General features: G+C 35.2%; 1 protein-coding gene across 2 annotated transcripts in view; it reads left to right on the forward strand.

Moving 5' to 3' along the window:
- Nucleotides 1-18,595, forward strand: part of sptlc2a (serine palmitoyltransferase, long chain base subunit 2a) — an 87,628-nt gene extending 69,033 nt beyond the window's left edge. Inside the window, exons 10-13 of one of the 2 annotated variants that reach the window (XR_005631232.1) lie at nucleotides 651-786; nucleotides 876-1,005; nucleotides 13,599-13,849; nucleotides 17,505-18,595. Coding sequence is in view for 1 of the 2 variants with exons in the window: in XM_039741172.1 (XP_039597106.1) it covers nucleotides 651-786; nucleotides 876-1,005; nucleotides 13,599-13,718 (386 nt within the window). In the remaining variant the exon portion in view is untranslated. Of the gene's footprint in view, nucleotides 1-650; nucleotides 787-875; nucleotides 1,006-13,598; nucleotides 15,862-17,504 lie in introns of those variants that run through there. The other variant, XM_039741172.1, reaches the window with a different exon arrangement.
- The last annotated feature ends 937 nt before the right edge of the window (nucleotides 18,596-19,532 follow it).

A 19,532-nucleotide genomic window follows, 5' to 3' on the forward strand; every position in this document is an offset into this window, starting at 1 on the left:
TATATATACACATTCTGTGTCATACTTTACTGTCAAATAATGCAAAGAGTATGCGACATGTGTTTCGCCCTCATTTGGGTTCATCAGGCGTACACACTCTACTTCTCCCCTCTCGGGGATCGGACGTCAGCGTCAGAGACGAAGCCCTTTTACATTGTGCCACGCCGTGTGGTTCGTTTATTTGACAGCCTGTAGCTCCGGAGTAATTACATTCATTGCATTTGTAGTCTGAATCCCGACCTGAATAGTGTGGGTGGTTACCTACCAGCCAACGCTTGTGGTTGGTTTACCATTCTGCAAACATCCGCCAAAGTGCCCTCTTCAGTTGCGAGAAGCGTACTCTTTGCATTATTTGACAGTAAACTATGCAACATTCCATGATCTGCTTTTTAATATAATCACATACTGTAGGTTATTTTGCAAAATGGTTTCCAATCATAAAATAAAGAATAATTTGATGGTAGTGATTGCATTTTGATTATGTAAAACAGACTTGTGCTTAATCACATTGGTGTGTTCTAATTTTAAAATTTATTTTACGCTTTTAACTATTATAAAAGATTGTACAGTAGTAGCAATTACCTTTGAGCTACACTTAAAATATAATGGTTTTGGATATTATCCTTTCTTTTATTTGTTTGTTTTTTTAGGTCAGGAACGTGTTCAGCAATTGGCAGAAAATACTAGATACTTCAGGAGAAAACTCCAGGAGATGGGATTCATCATCTATGGAAATGATGATTCACCTGTGGTGCCTATGATGTTGTACATGCCTGCTAAAATTGGGTTTGTTAATCATTTTAACATTTTTGTATTAATAAAATTGCTTAATTGTATAAAAAGGTGATTTATTTATGTGTTTTTTTTTATTGTAGTGCATTTGGAAGGGAGATGTTGAAGAGAAATATTGGTGTGGTTGTGGTTGGTTTTCCTGCAACACCAATAATTGAATCTCGAGCCAGGTTTTGTGTGTCTGCAGCTCACACTAAAGAAATGCTTGATACAGTAAGTGGCCTTCATTTTTATTGTGAATTTAAATAAAATAATATAAATAAATAAATAAATGTGTAGTACAACTAGAATAATGCTAACTACAATTTCATGAAAGTATTAAGATAAGTAAGATAAATTAGTACTTCTCAAATGACATTTTAAAAAGTGTATAATAAACATTGCACAAATGTTCTGGTATATATCATACAGTTACTGTATGAGTTATTTGTCATTTTATTAATATATTCTTAATAAACAGCAGATGGTATTTTTAGAAAAACATCTTTTTTTTCTTAATTATGTAATAATACATTTCTTAATCAGTTGCTTACATTATCAATTACTATCCATATTGAGTAATAGAAAATACAGTTAAAATTACTGTCCACTTTGGATAAATGATAGCACCAATGTACTGTGTGTATGTATGTGTGTTTATATATTGCATAGTTTACTGTCAAATAATGCAAAGAGTACGTGACACGTGTTTCGCCCTTATTTGGGCTCAACAGGCGTACACACTCACTGCTCCCCTTGCTGTGATCAAACCTCGGACGTCAGCGTCAGAGATGAAGTCCCTTCATGCTGCGCCACGGCATGTGGTTTGTTTATTTGACAGCCTGTAGATCGGAGTATTTATATTGAGTCCCGACCTGATTGTATTGGTCGTTACCTACCAGGTAATGCAACCACATGCATTATAATCAGAGCGAAGCAAGGACATCTGCTGTACAGGCTCTCGAATGATCGACGCGCAGCACAAGAAGCAGAACACGCAGCACGGCAGGTGTAGCAGTAAGCAAGCAGGTGATCCATCCACATCTACAAAGCATGCGTTCAGCCACCCCCTTCAAAACGCAAGCGGCAGAGACTCAAAGTGGCTGGCGCGTGGCGCGCACTGGGGTGGAGAGCAGAGGATGGCCCCCTAGTAATACAGTGAAAAAAAAAATTAACTCTTGTCAGTCTGAAAGTTAGTGCAAATGCTAAATGCTACAACTGAATCTTGTGTTCTTTACGTATATAAAATGGCTGCCATATGGGTAAAATGTTTGTATATGTATGTATATATATATATATATATATATATATATATATATGTATGTATGTATGTATGTATGTATGTATGTATGTATGTATGTATGTATGTATGTATGTATGTATATATGAATGTATGTGTATATATATATATATATATATATACATATATATATATATATACATATATATATATATATACATATATATATATATACATAAATACATAAAATGTTTTATTTCAGTAAGATTTATTAATAGCCATGCTGTCATTTTTCATGAAAAGTAAAAAAGATATTGCAACCTTTATATCAGAGTGACAAAGAAATTTGTCATATGTTTGATACATAAGGAAATTTCTCTCCTGCTTTTCTTTTTACCTAATTTCGGCTTCTTTAATGACCAAACTAAAAAGAAGTCTATTATTAGGCTTTGATCAATTAGCATGTACTTCCTTACATAGCTGCCACATACGTGCTGGTCTTTGTCTGCTATCACATTTAATACGCATTTAGCTCTTTCTCCTGCTTAGCAGTTTGTAAACCATTTTTACTAATTTAATCCTGAGAAACTCCTGGGTTGCCAACCCAGAAATTCACTGAGGCTCCCTGATTCACATATAGCATAGTGGGTCCAGGGGGGGATTGCCAAGGTTCTTGGCTTGAGAAGATTATGTTAGCTGTGTGGCTCTGGGCATGCAACACTTGAATTGCTTTGCTGTCAGAGTACATATTCTTTGCAGTAAACCTAACAATGGAAATATAGTAGCTGACTTTATGTCAATATAAACTTATACCTAAGTAATTGCACTTTGTGGAGCACATCTGCAAGGTGTATTGGATTTTTTGGTACATTAAAATAACTATTTTCTTAACATTTAGTGTCATCAGTATTAGTCCTAAGAGCCTCAAATCAGTTCCTCCAGAGTCCGAACTTAACAACAGAAACTATATCATTCAGAAAAAGTCACTGTTTGATATTCCAAGACCTGAAAGAAGCCAATTTTCATATACCAGTAGGTCATGTAATAATTCCACAGATTTGTCATGTAAGAAATATTGTTCCAATTCAGAGTGCTTTCTTAGGCTGGTAACTTGCCAGCGCTTATTTGCAAAAATATAGTTTACAGCCATTGCACACCTACAGATAATTGAACATCATATACTTACCCTATATAGACAAATGACTGGTACTGACTCAGTTACAGGAGCATGCCCAGAAATATGAGGAAATAATGGTGAAATATTTCAGGCACTATCATTAAGTATAAATTGAGAGATGACCATCTTAGTAATTTATAACAAATCAAGGTGTGAAGATTAACTCTTGTCAGTCTGAATCTTGTGTTCTTTACGTTTATAAAATGGCTGCCAAATGGGTAAAAAGTTACCAAACAGATGTACATTTTATGCTGTAAAGGCAACCTCATCCTCTTGAGTATCTTTCAAACAAAGATGCTCTAGCATGAGATGAAAAAAATGTTTTAAAATCTACTGCCTATCATGTCAGGTCAATTTTATTTATACAGCCCATTTAAAACAATAGAAGTTGACCAAAGTGCTGTACAGCTTCCATAAATACACCAATGTGTATGTATGTATGTATATATGAATGTGTATATATATATATATATATATATATATATATATATATATATATATATATATATATATATATATATATATATATATAGTGATGATATAAGAAAGAAACGACACACTCAAAACGTTTTGGTGGTTTGCCTTCCCTGTATAGTGAAGTGTCCAGTAGTCTTTCTCAGACTCGTACATTCAAAGAAATTGAATGACAACAAGGACAAACGTATTGGTGAAATAGCTAGATTTATATAAGGGATGGACAGGAAATTGTGTACAATGGGTATGATGGGAAAGTCCAGGAAGCGCCAGAGATGACGTAGAAACGTGGAGCCAGAAGTGATGTCATCTGGATGGGACAGGAGGGTCGTAGCGGTTATCGTACACGCGGAAGGGAAATCGTATGTGGGTCTTCGAATAGATTTGCTTATTCGTCTGTTTTTCTGCTAAATAAAAGAGAGAGGTGTTTATATATATATATATATATATATATATATATATATATATATATATAATACACACACACACAGTGTGCATCTGGAAAGTATTCACAGCGCATCACATTTTTCCACATTTTGTTATGTTACAGCCTTATTCCAAAATGGATTAAATTCATTTTTTTCCTCAGAATTCAACACACAACACCCCATAATGACAACGTGAAAAAAGTTTACTTGAGGTTTTTGCAAATTTAATAAAAATAAAAAAACTGAGAAATCACATGTACATAAGTATAAGTGTATATATACACTGTGTGTGTGTGTGTATATATATATATATATATATATATATATATATATATATATATATATATATATCACACACACACAGAGTAAATAATTAGACCAAAAATAAATACTCGCATACTAGTTTTAAAGGTTTTCAGGCAGAATTTGAAAGTGAGGAAAGTTGGTGCTGACCTTAAAAAAAAAAGCTTAGAGGCAGCTACTGCAAAAGCATGGTCCCATCTAAGCTTAAGTTTAGAACTTGGCATGACCAATAACTTTTCAATTTTAAACATAATCCTGTAGGGAAAAGCAAGTCAGTTAAGAGAAGCTAAGACTGATGTGATGTGATTCTGCTTTTGAGTGCCTGTTAGAACCTTGGCAGTTGCATTCTGCTGAAGACAAACAAGGAATGACTGATTTACTCTAATGTGTAATGAGTTGCAATAGTCATGCAGAGAGGAGACAAACGCATGAGTTATTGTTTCAAAATGTATAAGGAAGTACCACATTTCTAAAGGTTATTGCATGAGGTATAGGCAGCCAAGTGGGTTGGGGTGGGGGTCCTTTGATAGGCGATCCCTTGTATTTCTCAGTCAGTAACATGCCTTGGTCCGGTGCACACTGTGCTTTCACTGTCAAAGCGTTCTTCGAAAACAACAAATCCATTATCACTACGCAATGTGCACCTTCCAAATGCACTTCAGCATTCCTCCTAACAGTGACATCCCAAATCTGAAAACATTTCTTCACTGGGTGGCTAAATTTAGACAGACAGGTACAACATTGAACAGAAAATCTCCAGGCTGTTTTTGGACTGTGTGAACACCTGAAAATATCCAAGCTTTAAGGGCATCAATTTTGCAGTCTCCTAGACATTTAGCGTGCAAACATGCTTCTGTCTAAGGCATTTCTAATACGTCTTTGAGGAGGTTTTTGCATGTAGACCTTAATTTTCATCCATACAAAATGATAGTAGTGCAGGAACTCACTGAAAGAGACTGGAAGAGTTGTGCGCGAAAATTCTGGAAACCGTTCATCAAGATGCCATCGTCATGTGCTGCAACGAGGCACATTTCCATTTCAGTGCTTGAGTAAATAAGCAAAACTTTGTCTATTGGGCTGAAACCAACCCTCGTGAACTTCCACAAAGTATAGAAGACATAGGCATACCACAGTAGCCAAACTTAAACACATGGTCATCAGAATCAGAAGTAGCACTTGGAAACATTGGTGCTGCAGTATACAAAACCACCATCTGCAAATATATGCTGCAACCTTGTCAGTGGCAGTGATGTGGACTTGGTGCATGGCCCATTAACCAGCATGTGCAATGTGGTAAAACAGATACTCTTAAACATTTATGCTAGTATGGTCTAGTCATGACAGTCTCAATTCACAGAGGTGGTGCTGTGTGTATGGCAGAGTGGTGGCTCTGTGGCTAAGGATCTGTGCTGGTATCCCAAAGGTTACAGTTCGAATCCCAGTCACTGCCAAAAAAGAGCAGCCCTTAACCTGCAATTGCTCCAGGGGTGCTGTACAATGGCTGACCCTGCGTTCTGACCCCAAGGGGTATGCGAAAACTAACAAACTCCTAATACTAGAAATTGTATAAGGCGAGATAAAGAACAAAAAAAAAAATCAGCAGAGAAAAGGCCCACTAAGACCAATTAATATTTCAGTACACTGTTCAAAATGATTCTAGGTTCAGCCTGTGTGGGTAAGGACGCTGTGTTAACTTAACTGTAAAGAAGTTACTTATGTGCCTTGTATCACATTCCCAAACTTCATACCTCACTTGAAGTTGATTTTCCAGAACAAATAATGGCAGAATCAGGAAATCCTGTATAGAAGGACACATAAAAAAGCGTACATATGAGCATACATATTCCACCTTTCCTGTTTGCACCATAAGAAAAAGAAACTCCACACTTATTTAAAGTTCAGTCAACGGGGAAGAAAACAAGCATTTAATTTAGTTAGATGTTAAATGTAACACTTGGCTCACATTTTTAAAGTAAAAATGTACAAAAAATGGGCTAGTTATACTAAATGATAGATTACGTATTTAAAAAAATGGTTGTTTTTTTATGTAATTTAAGGAAGATATTAATGTAGAATTCAGGTTGCACATGTAAATGTAACTGCCACCTTATCCTTATGAAAGTCAACAGCAAAATATTGGTTTCTTTTGTTACTATTTGTAGTTAAAGGTTATATTGTCTTTTTATATTAATTAATATTTTGTGCATGAATGCATTTAATGAGTGAAAAAAGTGTTGAAACAGTCTAAAGTTTGCATATAGTGCACTTACATTTACACTGTATATACATTGACAAACACGGTATTTAAAACTCAAAAAGCACACAGTAAATGGCCAAAAACTACTGTTTTAAAACTGAATATTTCTTTGTATACATATTACTTGTATTCTTGAAGTTTCAAAATATAAGAATATGGTAATGTGTGAATGAATTGAGCCAATGCCAACTAACAAGGGAGGAGAGGAAAACAAAATTCCACTCTACAGCAGATTCCAGAGAAAGTACACCTCTGGGATCTACAGTTATAAGGAAAATGCAGTTTTAATATACAGTAGTTTTGATTTTTTTAAATATACTTCTATGAAGTGAAAAGCTTTTACATCTTCTTTATGTTACTTTCTTTAAAGCTGTTACAATGTGTGTGGGTTGGACGTAACTTTGCTTATGTGGAGATGAACTTTCAGACACAGCTATTGTCTAATTTGATATTTTCAAAGTTGCAGTGAAAATCCATGGGCGAAAGTTAATCATTTTTGTGGAAAGATGTAGATCTGCAGTAATGAATACAATTTTGTATTTTATTTTACTTGTATAAAAACCTCATTAATAATTTTGCTAATTGGCACTCCATGTTTTCATATTGTAAATACTAAATAACGTCTGTCAAAAATAAAGACTAACCATGTTCTTTACATAGCATATTCATCATTCTTAAATCCAATTCAGGATGACACAGGGCTATAGCCTATTGTGGCAGCATCAGCTGCAAGGTAGGTACCAATCCTGGACAAGGCATCAGTTTATTACAGAGTACACTCGTGCACACAATGACACCTCATACTGGGGCATTTTTGACTTTCCAGTTAACCTAGCAAACATGCATGTCTTTGGAAATGTGAAAGTAAACCAACACAGCCACATGAAAAACAAGCAAGACCCACCCAGACAATGTTTAAGCATGTCATTTTCTTTAATTTGGCACTGGCTAAAGTATGTTTAAGGGTTTGGATGTGTTTTTATTTGCACTGGTAAATGTTAAGAGTTAACGCAATGTGTTTCAGGTGGTTTAACTATTGTAGCTACATGCAGCTACCAGAAAGGCATTCCAGCAATACTTATTTTTACTTACTTTGTACAAGAAAAAAAAAAAAACCTCCACAATCCGAGTGTCTTCTAATTAAAAGAGTTTAATGAAATTCAAAGCAAACAGTGCACACAAAATAAGGAAACAGTTGATAACCCACACATAAAAAGGAATTTCTTGTCTATGGTAGTCTACTTGAGGCTTAAGTATCTAGGTTATGTTTCATAAGGTTTCTATATGTTATCTCATTTATTACATATGCACATACCGTATAGTCAGAAAACTGTATCCAAACTATACTTGTCAAGGTTTCTGCTTCATCTACATGGTCCTGGAGTTTGTTCCAGAGTCCTTTTTGTAGTACACCATTTGGTCACTTTTTACAATTTTCTCTGCATTTTCAAACAATTCTGCAAAATTAACCCTAAACGGCAACGTATAGATATTCATATGACAAAGTTTTTGACAATGATTCTTTGCACAAGAAGTTTGCATACATTGTTTATTAGAAACAAGAGTACATTCTCACAAAAATTCAGTTTCACTTATGTGGTCCATTTGACCGAAAACATAAGACTTTGGGATATTCGAGCAAAACCAGAGTAGCCAGAGAAGAACCTACATAGTTACAGAAAGAAAATATAGTCAATACAAAATCATCCTTAGTGTTTTGGTTTATTCTGTTTACAGGTTGCATTTTTTTAAAGAGAAATATTCTAAACATTGCTGTTTTTGGTGTAAAATCTTTATGTATAATACGCTACCGTGGCTGTCCGTTTGTCTGTCTAGGATTTTAAGTCACCTGTAGCTCACAACCCATTTGACCTATTGACCTGAAATTTGGTACACATATACTGTGTGACGTCTACTATCTGCTTTCAGGGTGATGATTGACCTCCAAGGATATTCTTCTTATTTTTGTTTATTGTAGAATCAACTCTTGGCAGGGGCCAGCTGGTCAGCCATGTGGCGCATGCGTACAGGTGCCGTTCTCATTCCTACCACTTTTGTCATCACTTCCTCTACCTCTTCATATCTTAAATCATTCTTGAGGCAGATTGAAGACTTAAGTGCCAGCTTAAGTGAGAAATTAAAGAAAACACATTAAGTAATTGCAACACAAAAACTGACTGAATCAGTTTTAACGCGAAAAGATGCTGACAGAAAAAGAGAGGAAGTGGGCCGCTAGGATGGAGAAAAGAAGAGAAGCTCAGGAAGCAGCAAGCACATCAACCGCTGAGCAAATGAATGCTAAACGTACAGAGAAAGAGGATGAAAACTATAAATCAAGTGTATTCACTGCACGTTATCATGCAGTGCGCCGTTACTGGTGTTTGCATAATTGTGTTAATACTTTAAATATTTTAAAATCAAAACCTTTTTTCTAAAGGTACAATGGAAGCATTTTTTTTTTATCTTGGAGTATGTCATATGATATCAGATTTTATTTTTAATCTAAATCTAAACACCAGTCTGGTCCAGTCATAGTTGACACTGATGAAGAGTCAGTGGCACACAGCTTGATTAACACTGTGTATTGTTTCAGGATGTATATTTTATTTATTCAGAGAACTAATGTGAATTTGTGAAGTTTGAATTTAATTTTTCTGTAATTTCCAGAACACGCAAACACGTTTGCACCCAATTAGGAAGTATTCAGAAAGAGAATTAGTCACTTCCAAATCTGAGGTCCTTTTCTTTTTATTATTTCAGGGGAAAATACTGTTCTGAGATGTTGTTGCCAAATGTGCCAGAAAGGGAGTGTCTTTGATGATGAAAACATTTAAATGCCTTACTTTTATTCCTTAGATACAGAATATTTCAGAATGTGATTAATGCATTGGTTGAAAGGAAAACTAGCAGCCTCACACCAGATTTTAAAGCATGGAACTGTGATGGATGCCCATTTGCCAGAGGAAATACATAACTAAAAACTGTAAATGAATTTCATTATAATCAATGTGGTTAAGAGAAATTTTTGCGTAACTTAAGAGCATAAAAATATTTCTGTTGCAAAATGATGCTTACCCAAAGTGAAATCTGTATAATGTGTCATATTAAACTTAAGTTTTTGTGTTTATCTAATACTAGCAAAATACCTGCGCTTCGCAGCGGAGTAGTGATTGTCAAAGTAATTGTTTTGTCACTGTTGTGAGTGATGAGTGTTGCTGTCATATATATATATATATATATATATATATATATATATATATATATATATATATATATATATATATATATATATATATATATATATATATATATATATATATATATATATATATATATATACATATATATATATATATATATACATATACATATACATATATAAACATATATATATATATATATATACATATACACACACACATATACACACATATATATACTTATACATACATATCTACATATATACATATACACACACACACATATATATATATATATATATATATATATATATATATATATATATATATATATATACACACACTCTTTGGGGTGCGAGCAACTGTTGCTGAAAAATGAAAAACATTAGTTGTAGAAAATCTTAATTTATTTATCCATTCCTAAATAAATGGGCAGGCTATTTCGTATCAGTGCAATACGCTGCTTGTTAAAACGGATGAAATAATACAAAGAGTACCTGACACGTGTTTCGCCCTAATTTTGGCATACATACTCAGTGCACCCCCTCTCGGGAATCGAACCTTGGACGTCGGCACTAGAGGCGAAGCCTCTTCCATTGCGCCACGCCGTGTAGTTTGTCTATTTGAGAGTATGTAGATCGGGGTATATATATACATACACATATATATATATATACCCACGCTTCGCAGCGGAGAAGTAGTGAGTTAAAGAATTTATGAAAAAGAAAAGGGAACATTTTAAAAATAACGTAACATGATTGTCAATATACAGTAATTGTTTTGTGAGTGTAATGAGTGTTGCTGTCATCAAGGATTTGATTATCATTATTTCTTTCAATCAGGTTCGTATTTGTAGGATGTGTTGTGTTCAAGTTACATTCCGTGTTTGTCAATCGTTGTAAAGATAACAGGTTTCATTCATCGATTCGTGTCTTACTGCATCAATAAACAGCTCGTCTTCCTCTTTATCTGAGATGTGACACACTGCATGCACAGGTTTTTTTTTTTACACTGTCTTCCTTTAGCGGGACATTGACTTTTTCCACCGTGTGTTTTTTTTCTGCAGTAGTTGCACTTATGAATATGTTTGTATGTGTCGCATGCTTCATATTTTTTGCTGCCTTCTCAATTGTGTAATTCGGTTTTTGTTCAGCACACTTTGGAACTGTTGCTTTTTGTCTGTGCATTGTGTCAGATCATGTGAGCCGCTCGGTGTACATGCATCGAAGGTTCCCAGCTGTGCTGGTGCCATCTCGTGCGATGTCCATGGCTGTATTTAATGTTAGCTAAGACCCGGCACTTGAAAGTTTCTCTCGCAGTTTCTCTGAGTTTGTGCCAAACACCACCCTGACCATCTCATCTTTGTCTGCATAAGCACAGTCCTTCACCCGTGAATATTTAGTGGCAGTGTTTCTATTGGATTGCCGCTTATGGACGGCCTTATATGGGCAGGCACTAAATTATGTGTGAGGCGTAACTCCGCCTCCCACAGCCATCGAGCAGAAGTCTATTATAGTATATGGACGAAAAAATAGTTTCCAGTTATGACCATTATGCGTAGAATTTTGAAATAAAACCTGCTCAACTTTTGTAAGTAAGCTATAAGGAATAAGCCTGCCAAATTTCAGCCTTCTACCTACACGGGAAGTTGGAGAATTAGTGATGAGTGAGTGATTGAGTCAGTGATTGAGTCAGTAAGAGCTTTGCCTTTTATTAGTATAGATTGCCGTTAAATGCAGTAGAATGCTTTTGAAATGTATCTCTATCAGACAGTGACGTATTTGAAGATATATATAGGAAATTTTGTATTTGCACATCAGAATTCTTAATGGATTATTTTTAAATGATTGCATGACTGTCATTTCTTTTTGGCTAGGGACTTTGGCTAGCCATTTTAATTTGTATACCTTAGAAATAAGGGACACTGAAAAAATGTGTCCTGAAAAGCTTTTATATGTTTATATAAAAATTCATATTTTATTGTATTTCACTTATAATACAGAATTAATAAAATTCTGAGTGTTAACCATAATAAGTGTGACAAGTCTAGTTGCATGGTCTGTGTATTATTTTCTGAAATTGACATCATGTACTGCTCTTACCTTTTATGTATATTAATAATGATCATGGAGTAATATAGTAAATTATTTAGAAACTGTAGGTACTTTTCGGAACTGATACACAGTCACAGATTTAAAAGTATATGTGAAATAGCTGGATACCAAATCTGACAATAAGCAAACAATAAAAGTATTATGTGGATACACAAAACATTGGGAAATGCACTTTCTATGAAAATTAAGCTCTTTGTAAATCATCTCTCCCCAGCCCCACTCAGAAATATATTGGCAATGCTTTATTAGCCAAATAGCCCTCTTTACCTACATTTTGTAAGTTTTACAAGTGCAGTATTAATGTGTTTTCATTTTAATTTGCAAGCTTTCTTCACCGAATGCTCATATGAGCATTTTTTGAATTCTTTACATTTTTAAAAACAGTATTTATCACATGATTATAGTTGTGAGCAATTAGTGATAGACAGGGAGAACCTTAAAACCATTTTTTATTTTATTTTATTTATTTATTTTTTCCAGGAGCTGTGCTCTTGAAGATATCTTTCATGTAGTGTAATGCTAAATTAAAGCCAACCAAAACTGAATTCTACTAGTACTGCAGGGGATACCTTTTGTATTGCATTACCACAGCCCATGTGGAAGCAATTTGATTCCCCTGTAGTTAAATCAAATGTTAACCGTTTCATGAACTTAAGCTAGAAACAAAAATGTTTTATTTAAAAAAAAAAATGACTTTGTGTGAATTGTGTAGAGTACAATGACAATCCTATTCCTGCCAGTGCCGATATGGAAATTGAAATGCACATTTCATCACCACTATAGTAACAGTCCTCTGGGAGGGGAGCTTATTGCATATCTTCCTTTGATCTCCTGCCAACGAGGTCAAACATGGAAGTTTAATTTAGGCAAATCTCCGATAGCCATAGTTTGAAAGAAGTAACTAAGCCCCCCACTCCCCAAATACATATTTATTATAGAGAAACACAAAGAAAGTTGCATTGTTGTCATATGTTAGTTTAATTTTAATAGTTTAGTTAGCCAGTATTTTGTAGTAAGTTGAATACCTTAAAAATTTGTATCCATTTACATGACTAATAAAAGGCTAAGATTTAAAATATTAACTGCTGGTGGTTTAATGTTACCATAGAATAAAAATTTTGTTATGCTTTCATGTATGTTCCTTTACTAGATAATACATATGTCGGCATGATTTATTTGTTTTTTAGACTAGGTTTTGCTCCATATTACTACGAAGAAAGATCAACAGATTTTTTAATTGTAGTTGCAGTAGTGATGCAAATATTTTGTGATGCTGACTGGATTTGATTGTTCATTTCATAAATCTGTAGCAGCATATAACTGCAATAATGAAGTGTCAAAATTATTGCTAGGTATTCTCTTGGTCAGACATGCAGCCCATTAAATATGCCTGAGGTTTGTTTCCTGGTCACCTTTTAAACACTGAATTGCCAGCATTTTTTTTTTTTTTTTGCATTTGCAGCAATAAAAACAAAAAATAACATTACCACACCATTGTTTTTTGTTTGTGTGTGTGTTTTTAATATTTCCACTTGAAGGACTAAAACTATATTAAGAAGCATGGGTTAAACTATGTTCCTGTCTATTTCTTTTCAGTATGTTTGTATAATCCGTGTATTTTTATTTGCTTCTAGGCCTTAAATGTGATAAATGAAGTAGGCGACTTGTTGCAGTTGAAGTATTCCCGGCACAGATTAGTTCCTTTGCTTGATCGACCATTTGATGAAACAACCTACGAAGAAAATGAAGACTGAAAAACATTCACATGACAATACACTGCAAAGTTTGAAGAGCTCAGTGCAGTATCCGAGGTCCAAGATCTGATTGCTACATTGAGCTAATGATGGCACAGCAGTGTACACCAAACTTGGTCTCTTCCAAATCGGTATAATTTCAAAGTGTAAAAAATAACAGCTTAATTATCTGAAGTGTATTTATTGACTCGTGCTTTCTGATTCTTTTTCTTGACCTCTTTAAAACATTTTTCTTAAGCTTGTGCACTATTTCTTACAGACATTTAATGTTTCAGGAATAACATTTCTGTGCAATAGTTTTGACTTTGAACCTCTCTTGTGTTTTTTTTTTTAAATTTTGTTTCTGTTTTTTTTTTCTTATTTATTTTGTTTTGGATTTTTTTAACAACTGGTCCAAATGTTCTCAATGTTTTTGGTAACTTTTAGCACACATAGGATATTTTGTATTGTCATATCAGTCCAAGGAGAACCTGGGTAAAGTCACACAGGTTTTTCAGGGCTTTTGGGGCATTCACAGACTTGAGGGTTAGTTTCAGAAATGACCAAGAAGATAATATACAGTTGGTAAATGGTGTTTAAAATGAAAAAGATCTTTTTTTTTTTGCAAATTGTATTGTGAATTCCAAAGATTTCTGTCTTAATATTATGTTAGAAGCATATTATTAATATGTTCGTTTTCATTCACATCTTCTTTATATAAATCCTTCAAGCCTAGTTCGCCTTCAGGACTGTTCTAATGCCACCAAACACTTTATGTTATTGTCCATTTCGTTTTCATTAGTAGCTGAATCATTTGTCACTCCTTTCTTTTTCTTAAATGATTTTTTTATATATACATTTTTCTTTGTCTCCTACAAAAAGGGCATTGATGCTTCTTTCTTGAAATACTCATTCTTCCTCAGTGCAACGTGCATATTGTATCTAGATGCATTCCTATATTTATTATGATTTTTTAATGCATTGATCAAGAATATACATTTTCCATGTCAATGGCAGCTCCATATATTCTAACTGCATGTATGTTTATAGACTGCATGCACTCAGTGCAGATACTACTGACAAGTATTTTTGTTGCAGTTTAATTGAAAATGCATGTATGAAGTAGTCACTGAGGCTGCTATTGTGTTGTATGAGGTGCTGAAGTACACATTGCACATTCATTATTTGTCACTTGTTACAAATGTGCTTTTTTTTAATTACATTGAATGTCATTTACGAACTGATACATTTTAAACAAAACTTGATTTTGGTGATTCACTGAATACCTGCCATAGTAGTTCAAATGCTGCTTAAGTGGTAAGATGTAAACTATTAAAGGCACACGCAGTTAATTGTTTCACTGAAAATGGAGATCTTTTTGGAAATTGTATGTCTGCTTTGAAGAATTATTAAAACGTTACAATAGGTCTTTTTGAACAAAGACTACCAAACTAACAGCTCTTTCAAACAACAGTGTTCCTTCATTGGATGTGTGCATAACTGGTTGTGTTTCATTGTGTGACGTTATGAGAGTTTTGTTTTATTCTACCTATGGAACACAATCACAAGTTATTATCATTGTAAATTAGTCCCATGTCATTTAGTAATATTGTCAATTTTCTAATTTGTTTTATGACCAAAGTCCTTTTCATTTCAAGTGTTTTTTTTCTGACTCATGTTACATCCCTTTTAAAAAGAGTTTTAAACTTTCACAATAGGTAATTATTTCAGTACCGATTAAATAATTTATTATATACTCTTATGAATGAGCAATATAAATATGTTCTTTTGAACAATGTTTAATAATCATTTGTCCAGTTGGATTTAAGATTGTGCCATTTTAAAATTTTGTTTAAAATATATATATATATATATATATATATATATATATATATATATATATATATATATATACACAATAAATGTGGCATTCTCGAGTTATATTTTGCTGTGTATAGTGAATGTTTTGACTATGCACAGCAAGTTACCATAGGGCTTCTAATATTTAAACTATGGACATTAATGTGTTCTGCTAACTGACGTTAAAATTGTATTTTTACTGAAATGAAAATATATATAGTAACACTGTTTTGTGTATAAGCACCAGCACTATATATTCAAATAAATTAATCCTACAACTGCAAAATAAAGTGCACTGTTTGTACGTGAATGGTAATGATTTGTGGAATACAGTATCCTTTGTGATAAATTAACATACAGTGCTTTCAGAACAAGAAGGCAAAACAATTACCCTTCAAAAATATAAAATCCATTCATACCTTCATACAAGTTTCCCCTTGGGATTAATAAAGTGTCTATCTGTCTATCTATTATATAGTTTATCTATCTATCTATCTATCTATCTATCTATCTATTATATAGTTATCTGTCTATCTATCTATCTATCTATCTGTCTGTCCGTCTGTCCATACTAATGTCGGTAAGTTCACTTTCAAGCAATGTGACTATGTGATTAGTATACAAAAGGAAACTCACTTTTAAACCAGTGCATCTTCAGCATTTCCTAATTGTTGTTAGATTCCTAGCAAATGAAGCTGTCATTAAAATATCCCTGGCACATTTTACCCCGTTAGATGTGCAATGGAGGAGAAAGTGCATATTCAAAGCTTGACAATATAAAGTCAACAGGTCTGTAACCTGTTTGGAGACCCGGCAAAAAAGTCAGTATAGTCCATGAAATGTTTCTCTGTTGACATATCTAGATTTGGTCTTCATTTAAACACTATCTATAGGTAAAGGTGATTTAATACAATAGATTTCATGCCCCATTTGTAGTCCGTTATATAATTTAAATAAACACAAATGTAAATTTTGCATGTGAAAAGAGCAAGTCTAAGTCATTTAATAATAATTCTTTGCATGCTCACGGGCCCAACAGAGCCGAGTCCCTTTTTGGCATTTACGGGATTCGAACCGGCAAACCTCCGATTGCCAGTGCAGATCCCTATAATTAGAGCCACCACTCCGCCTTTTAAAATGGTCTCTCCACTCAAGGCACCCTTCAAACCCCACACAGCTGAAAGAATTCTGTATGGAGGAGTGGGGAAAACGTCCTTATGGTTGATGTCCGAATCTTTAGGTAAGTTCTCATTGAGGGGGCAGTTCCAGCTATTAGAGCTGAGGTCGGATGTACTTTTTCCACAAGCAGAAATGACACATCTCTTCATTTGTTGTTATTGCAAATTTGAATTTTGATTTTCATTATATTGCCTTTATCTTTTAGATACTCTTTAAATGAGGGGTGGCATGGTGGCGCAGTGGGTAGCTCTGCGGCCTCGCAGTTAGGAGACTCGGGTTCGCTTCCCGGTTCCTCCCTGTGTGGAGTTTGCATTTTCTCCCTGTGTCTGCGTGGGTTTCCTCCCACGGTCCAAAGACATGTTGGTTAAGTGCATCGACAATCTGAAATTGTCCCTTGTGTGTGGGTGTGTGTGCCCTGTGGTGGGCCCGGGGTTTGTTTCCTACCTTGTGCCCTGTGCTGGCTGGGATTGGCTCTGGCAGACCCCCGTGACCCTGTAGTTAGGATATAGCGGGTTGGATAATGGATGGATGGATACTCTTTAAATAAAGATCAAGTCTTGACTGTCCACATATGTTGAAAAAAATAATTTGTGGGGCATACTTGTTTTTTCTAGCAAGCTAACAGCTGTGATTCTTTTACAAGTAACATGACTTTAAGTGCGTCATTTTAAAGGTGTTTAAAATTGTGTACTGAGTAATATTTTGTATACCTCATTTTATGTGTTTTATTTGTTTATAATTATTATACCTATGGGCTTTTCATTTTAGGTAAAAAATGGCGTTCAGACCACCATATCAGCAAAGCTTCTGGTTCCTTTGCAGTGTGCTGACCTACGTGACCGATGCTCCTTGACCAGGCCCAAGTACTTTAGTTCCTCTAATGCCTTCTGAAGTTAACTTGTTTACCAGCAGGGGACGCCACTCAGTCCTAAAACCTTCACTTTGTACTTTTCTTCACCGGTAAACAGTATTAACCATGAATTTATTTTTACAGTGTTATTCCTCCAACTATGTTTCAGAAGTCTCTGCTTTGTGCATGAATGTCTTAATGATTCCTACTTTAATTTAAGAAGATAAAATCCTACAAATTGAACAAGCGTATTCTTCACATTATTTTGAAATGTCATTTTTGGACACAGTTCCAATTTAGCTTTAGATTTGAATGCCACAAAATACGAGTCTGTACATTCATTATAATGATATCCAAAGACCTGTGGAGCTTTAAGCACATGGAGCCGGAATTTTTTAATTTTTTTTAGTTCAGTGTTTCTCATCCACGCTGCTGTTGGTGAGTCGCAGGTTCCTGTCCTTTATAATGGTAGTGGGTTGTGGCCGATGGGATTGCTGCGTGATATATTTTCGCTTCCAGCTCTGACATGCTCAGTTCACTAAGGGGGACCAAAGAATCCCCCCATTCATACACACACACACACACACACACACAAATTACCCCTCTCTGATGACTGAGCGAGAGAACCCCAGTGCTGTGAAGGTTGTGCAACCAGAAGGCATTTATATGTGAAAAAGCAGGTCACAGCACCTCAAAGGGTCGAGAAACATTTCTTTAAACTGCCATTGCAATAAATGCCAACCAATTCACTACACTGTAAAAACTGCCTGTGCAAGACTTGAAAACAGAAGTTGTTTAGCAAAAAAAATGGAGTCTGCAAAATGTACCTGACATGATTTTTTTAATACAAGCTAAATAATCTTAAATACAAAAGTCAATAAAACAAGATTTAATGACTTGATATAAAAACTCTTCACTTCCTTAGGTTTCATTTTTTGTAGTGAACAATGTGGTCCACAACCTCTCACTGTTGCATAATCTGTATTAGTTTGCATTAAAAAAAAAATGGGAACAATATAAATGCGCCTTGTGTTCTTTGTAGTTAAAAAACCGGATAAGAACATCACGTCTCTAGCGTGGGTCCTCCCTGCGTGGAGTTTGCATGTTCTCCTCGTGTCTGCGTGGGTTTCCTCCCACAGTCCAAAGACATGCTGGTTAGGTGCATTGCCAATCTGAAATTGTCCCTTGTGTGTGCCCTGCAGTGGGCTGGCGCCCTGCCCGCGTTTTGTTTCCTACCTTGCACCCTGTGTTGGCTGGGATTGGCTCCAGCAGACCCCCCGTGACCTTCCAGTTAGGATATAGCGGGTTGGATAATGGATGGATGGATTTCAATAATAAGGGGCGGCATGGTGGTGCAGTGGGTAGTGCGGGTTCCCGGGTTCGCTTCCCAGGTCCTCCCTGCGTGGAGTTTGCATGTTCTCCCCGTGTCTGCGTGGGTTTCCTCCCACAGTCCAAAGACATGCCGGTTAAGTGCATTGACAATCTGAAATGTGCCCTGTGGTGGGCCCAGGGTTTGTTTCCTACCTTGCACCCTGTGTTGGCTGGGATTGGCTCCAGCAGACCCCCCGTGACCCTCTAGTTAGGATATAGCGGGTTGTATAATGGATGGATGGAAGCCTGTAGCGTACTTTTTGCAATTGCATGTGCTTTTTGACTCTAAGGAAGCACAGGCAGCGTTTGAGGAGGGAAGGCTGGATGCACTTCTTACTAAAGTAAATCTCAAAGTTTGAAAGGGTCTTTGCATATTTAGCTGACTTTTTAAAGGATCTTGACATGTGGAAAAGTAAGAAATCTTTACTGTATAGTGGGCTAGCCAGCAGGATACAGCTGATCACAAAAACGTGAACTTACCCTGTGCGATTATTGAATGAAGCAAGAGTCCTGTTGAAGTCAGGACCCCAGGGGTATAATTATAATAATAATAATTCTGTACATTTATATAGCAC

The sequence above is a fragment of the Polypterus senegalus genome, chromosome 18 (genome assembly GCF_016835505.1).
Source record: "Polypterus senegalus isolate Bchr_013 chromosome 18, ASM1683550v1, whole genome shotgun sequence".
NCBI lineage: Eukaryota > Metazoa > Chordata > Cladistia > Polypteriformes > Polypteridae > Polypterus > Polypterus senegalus.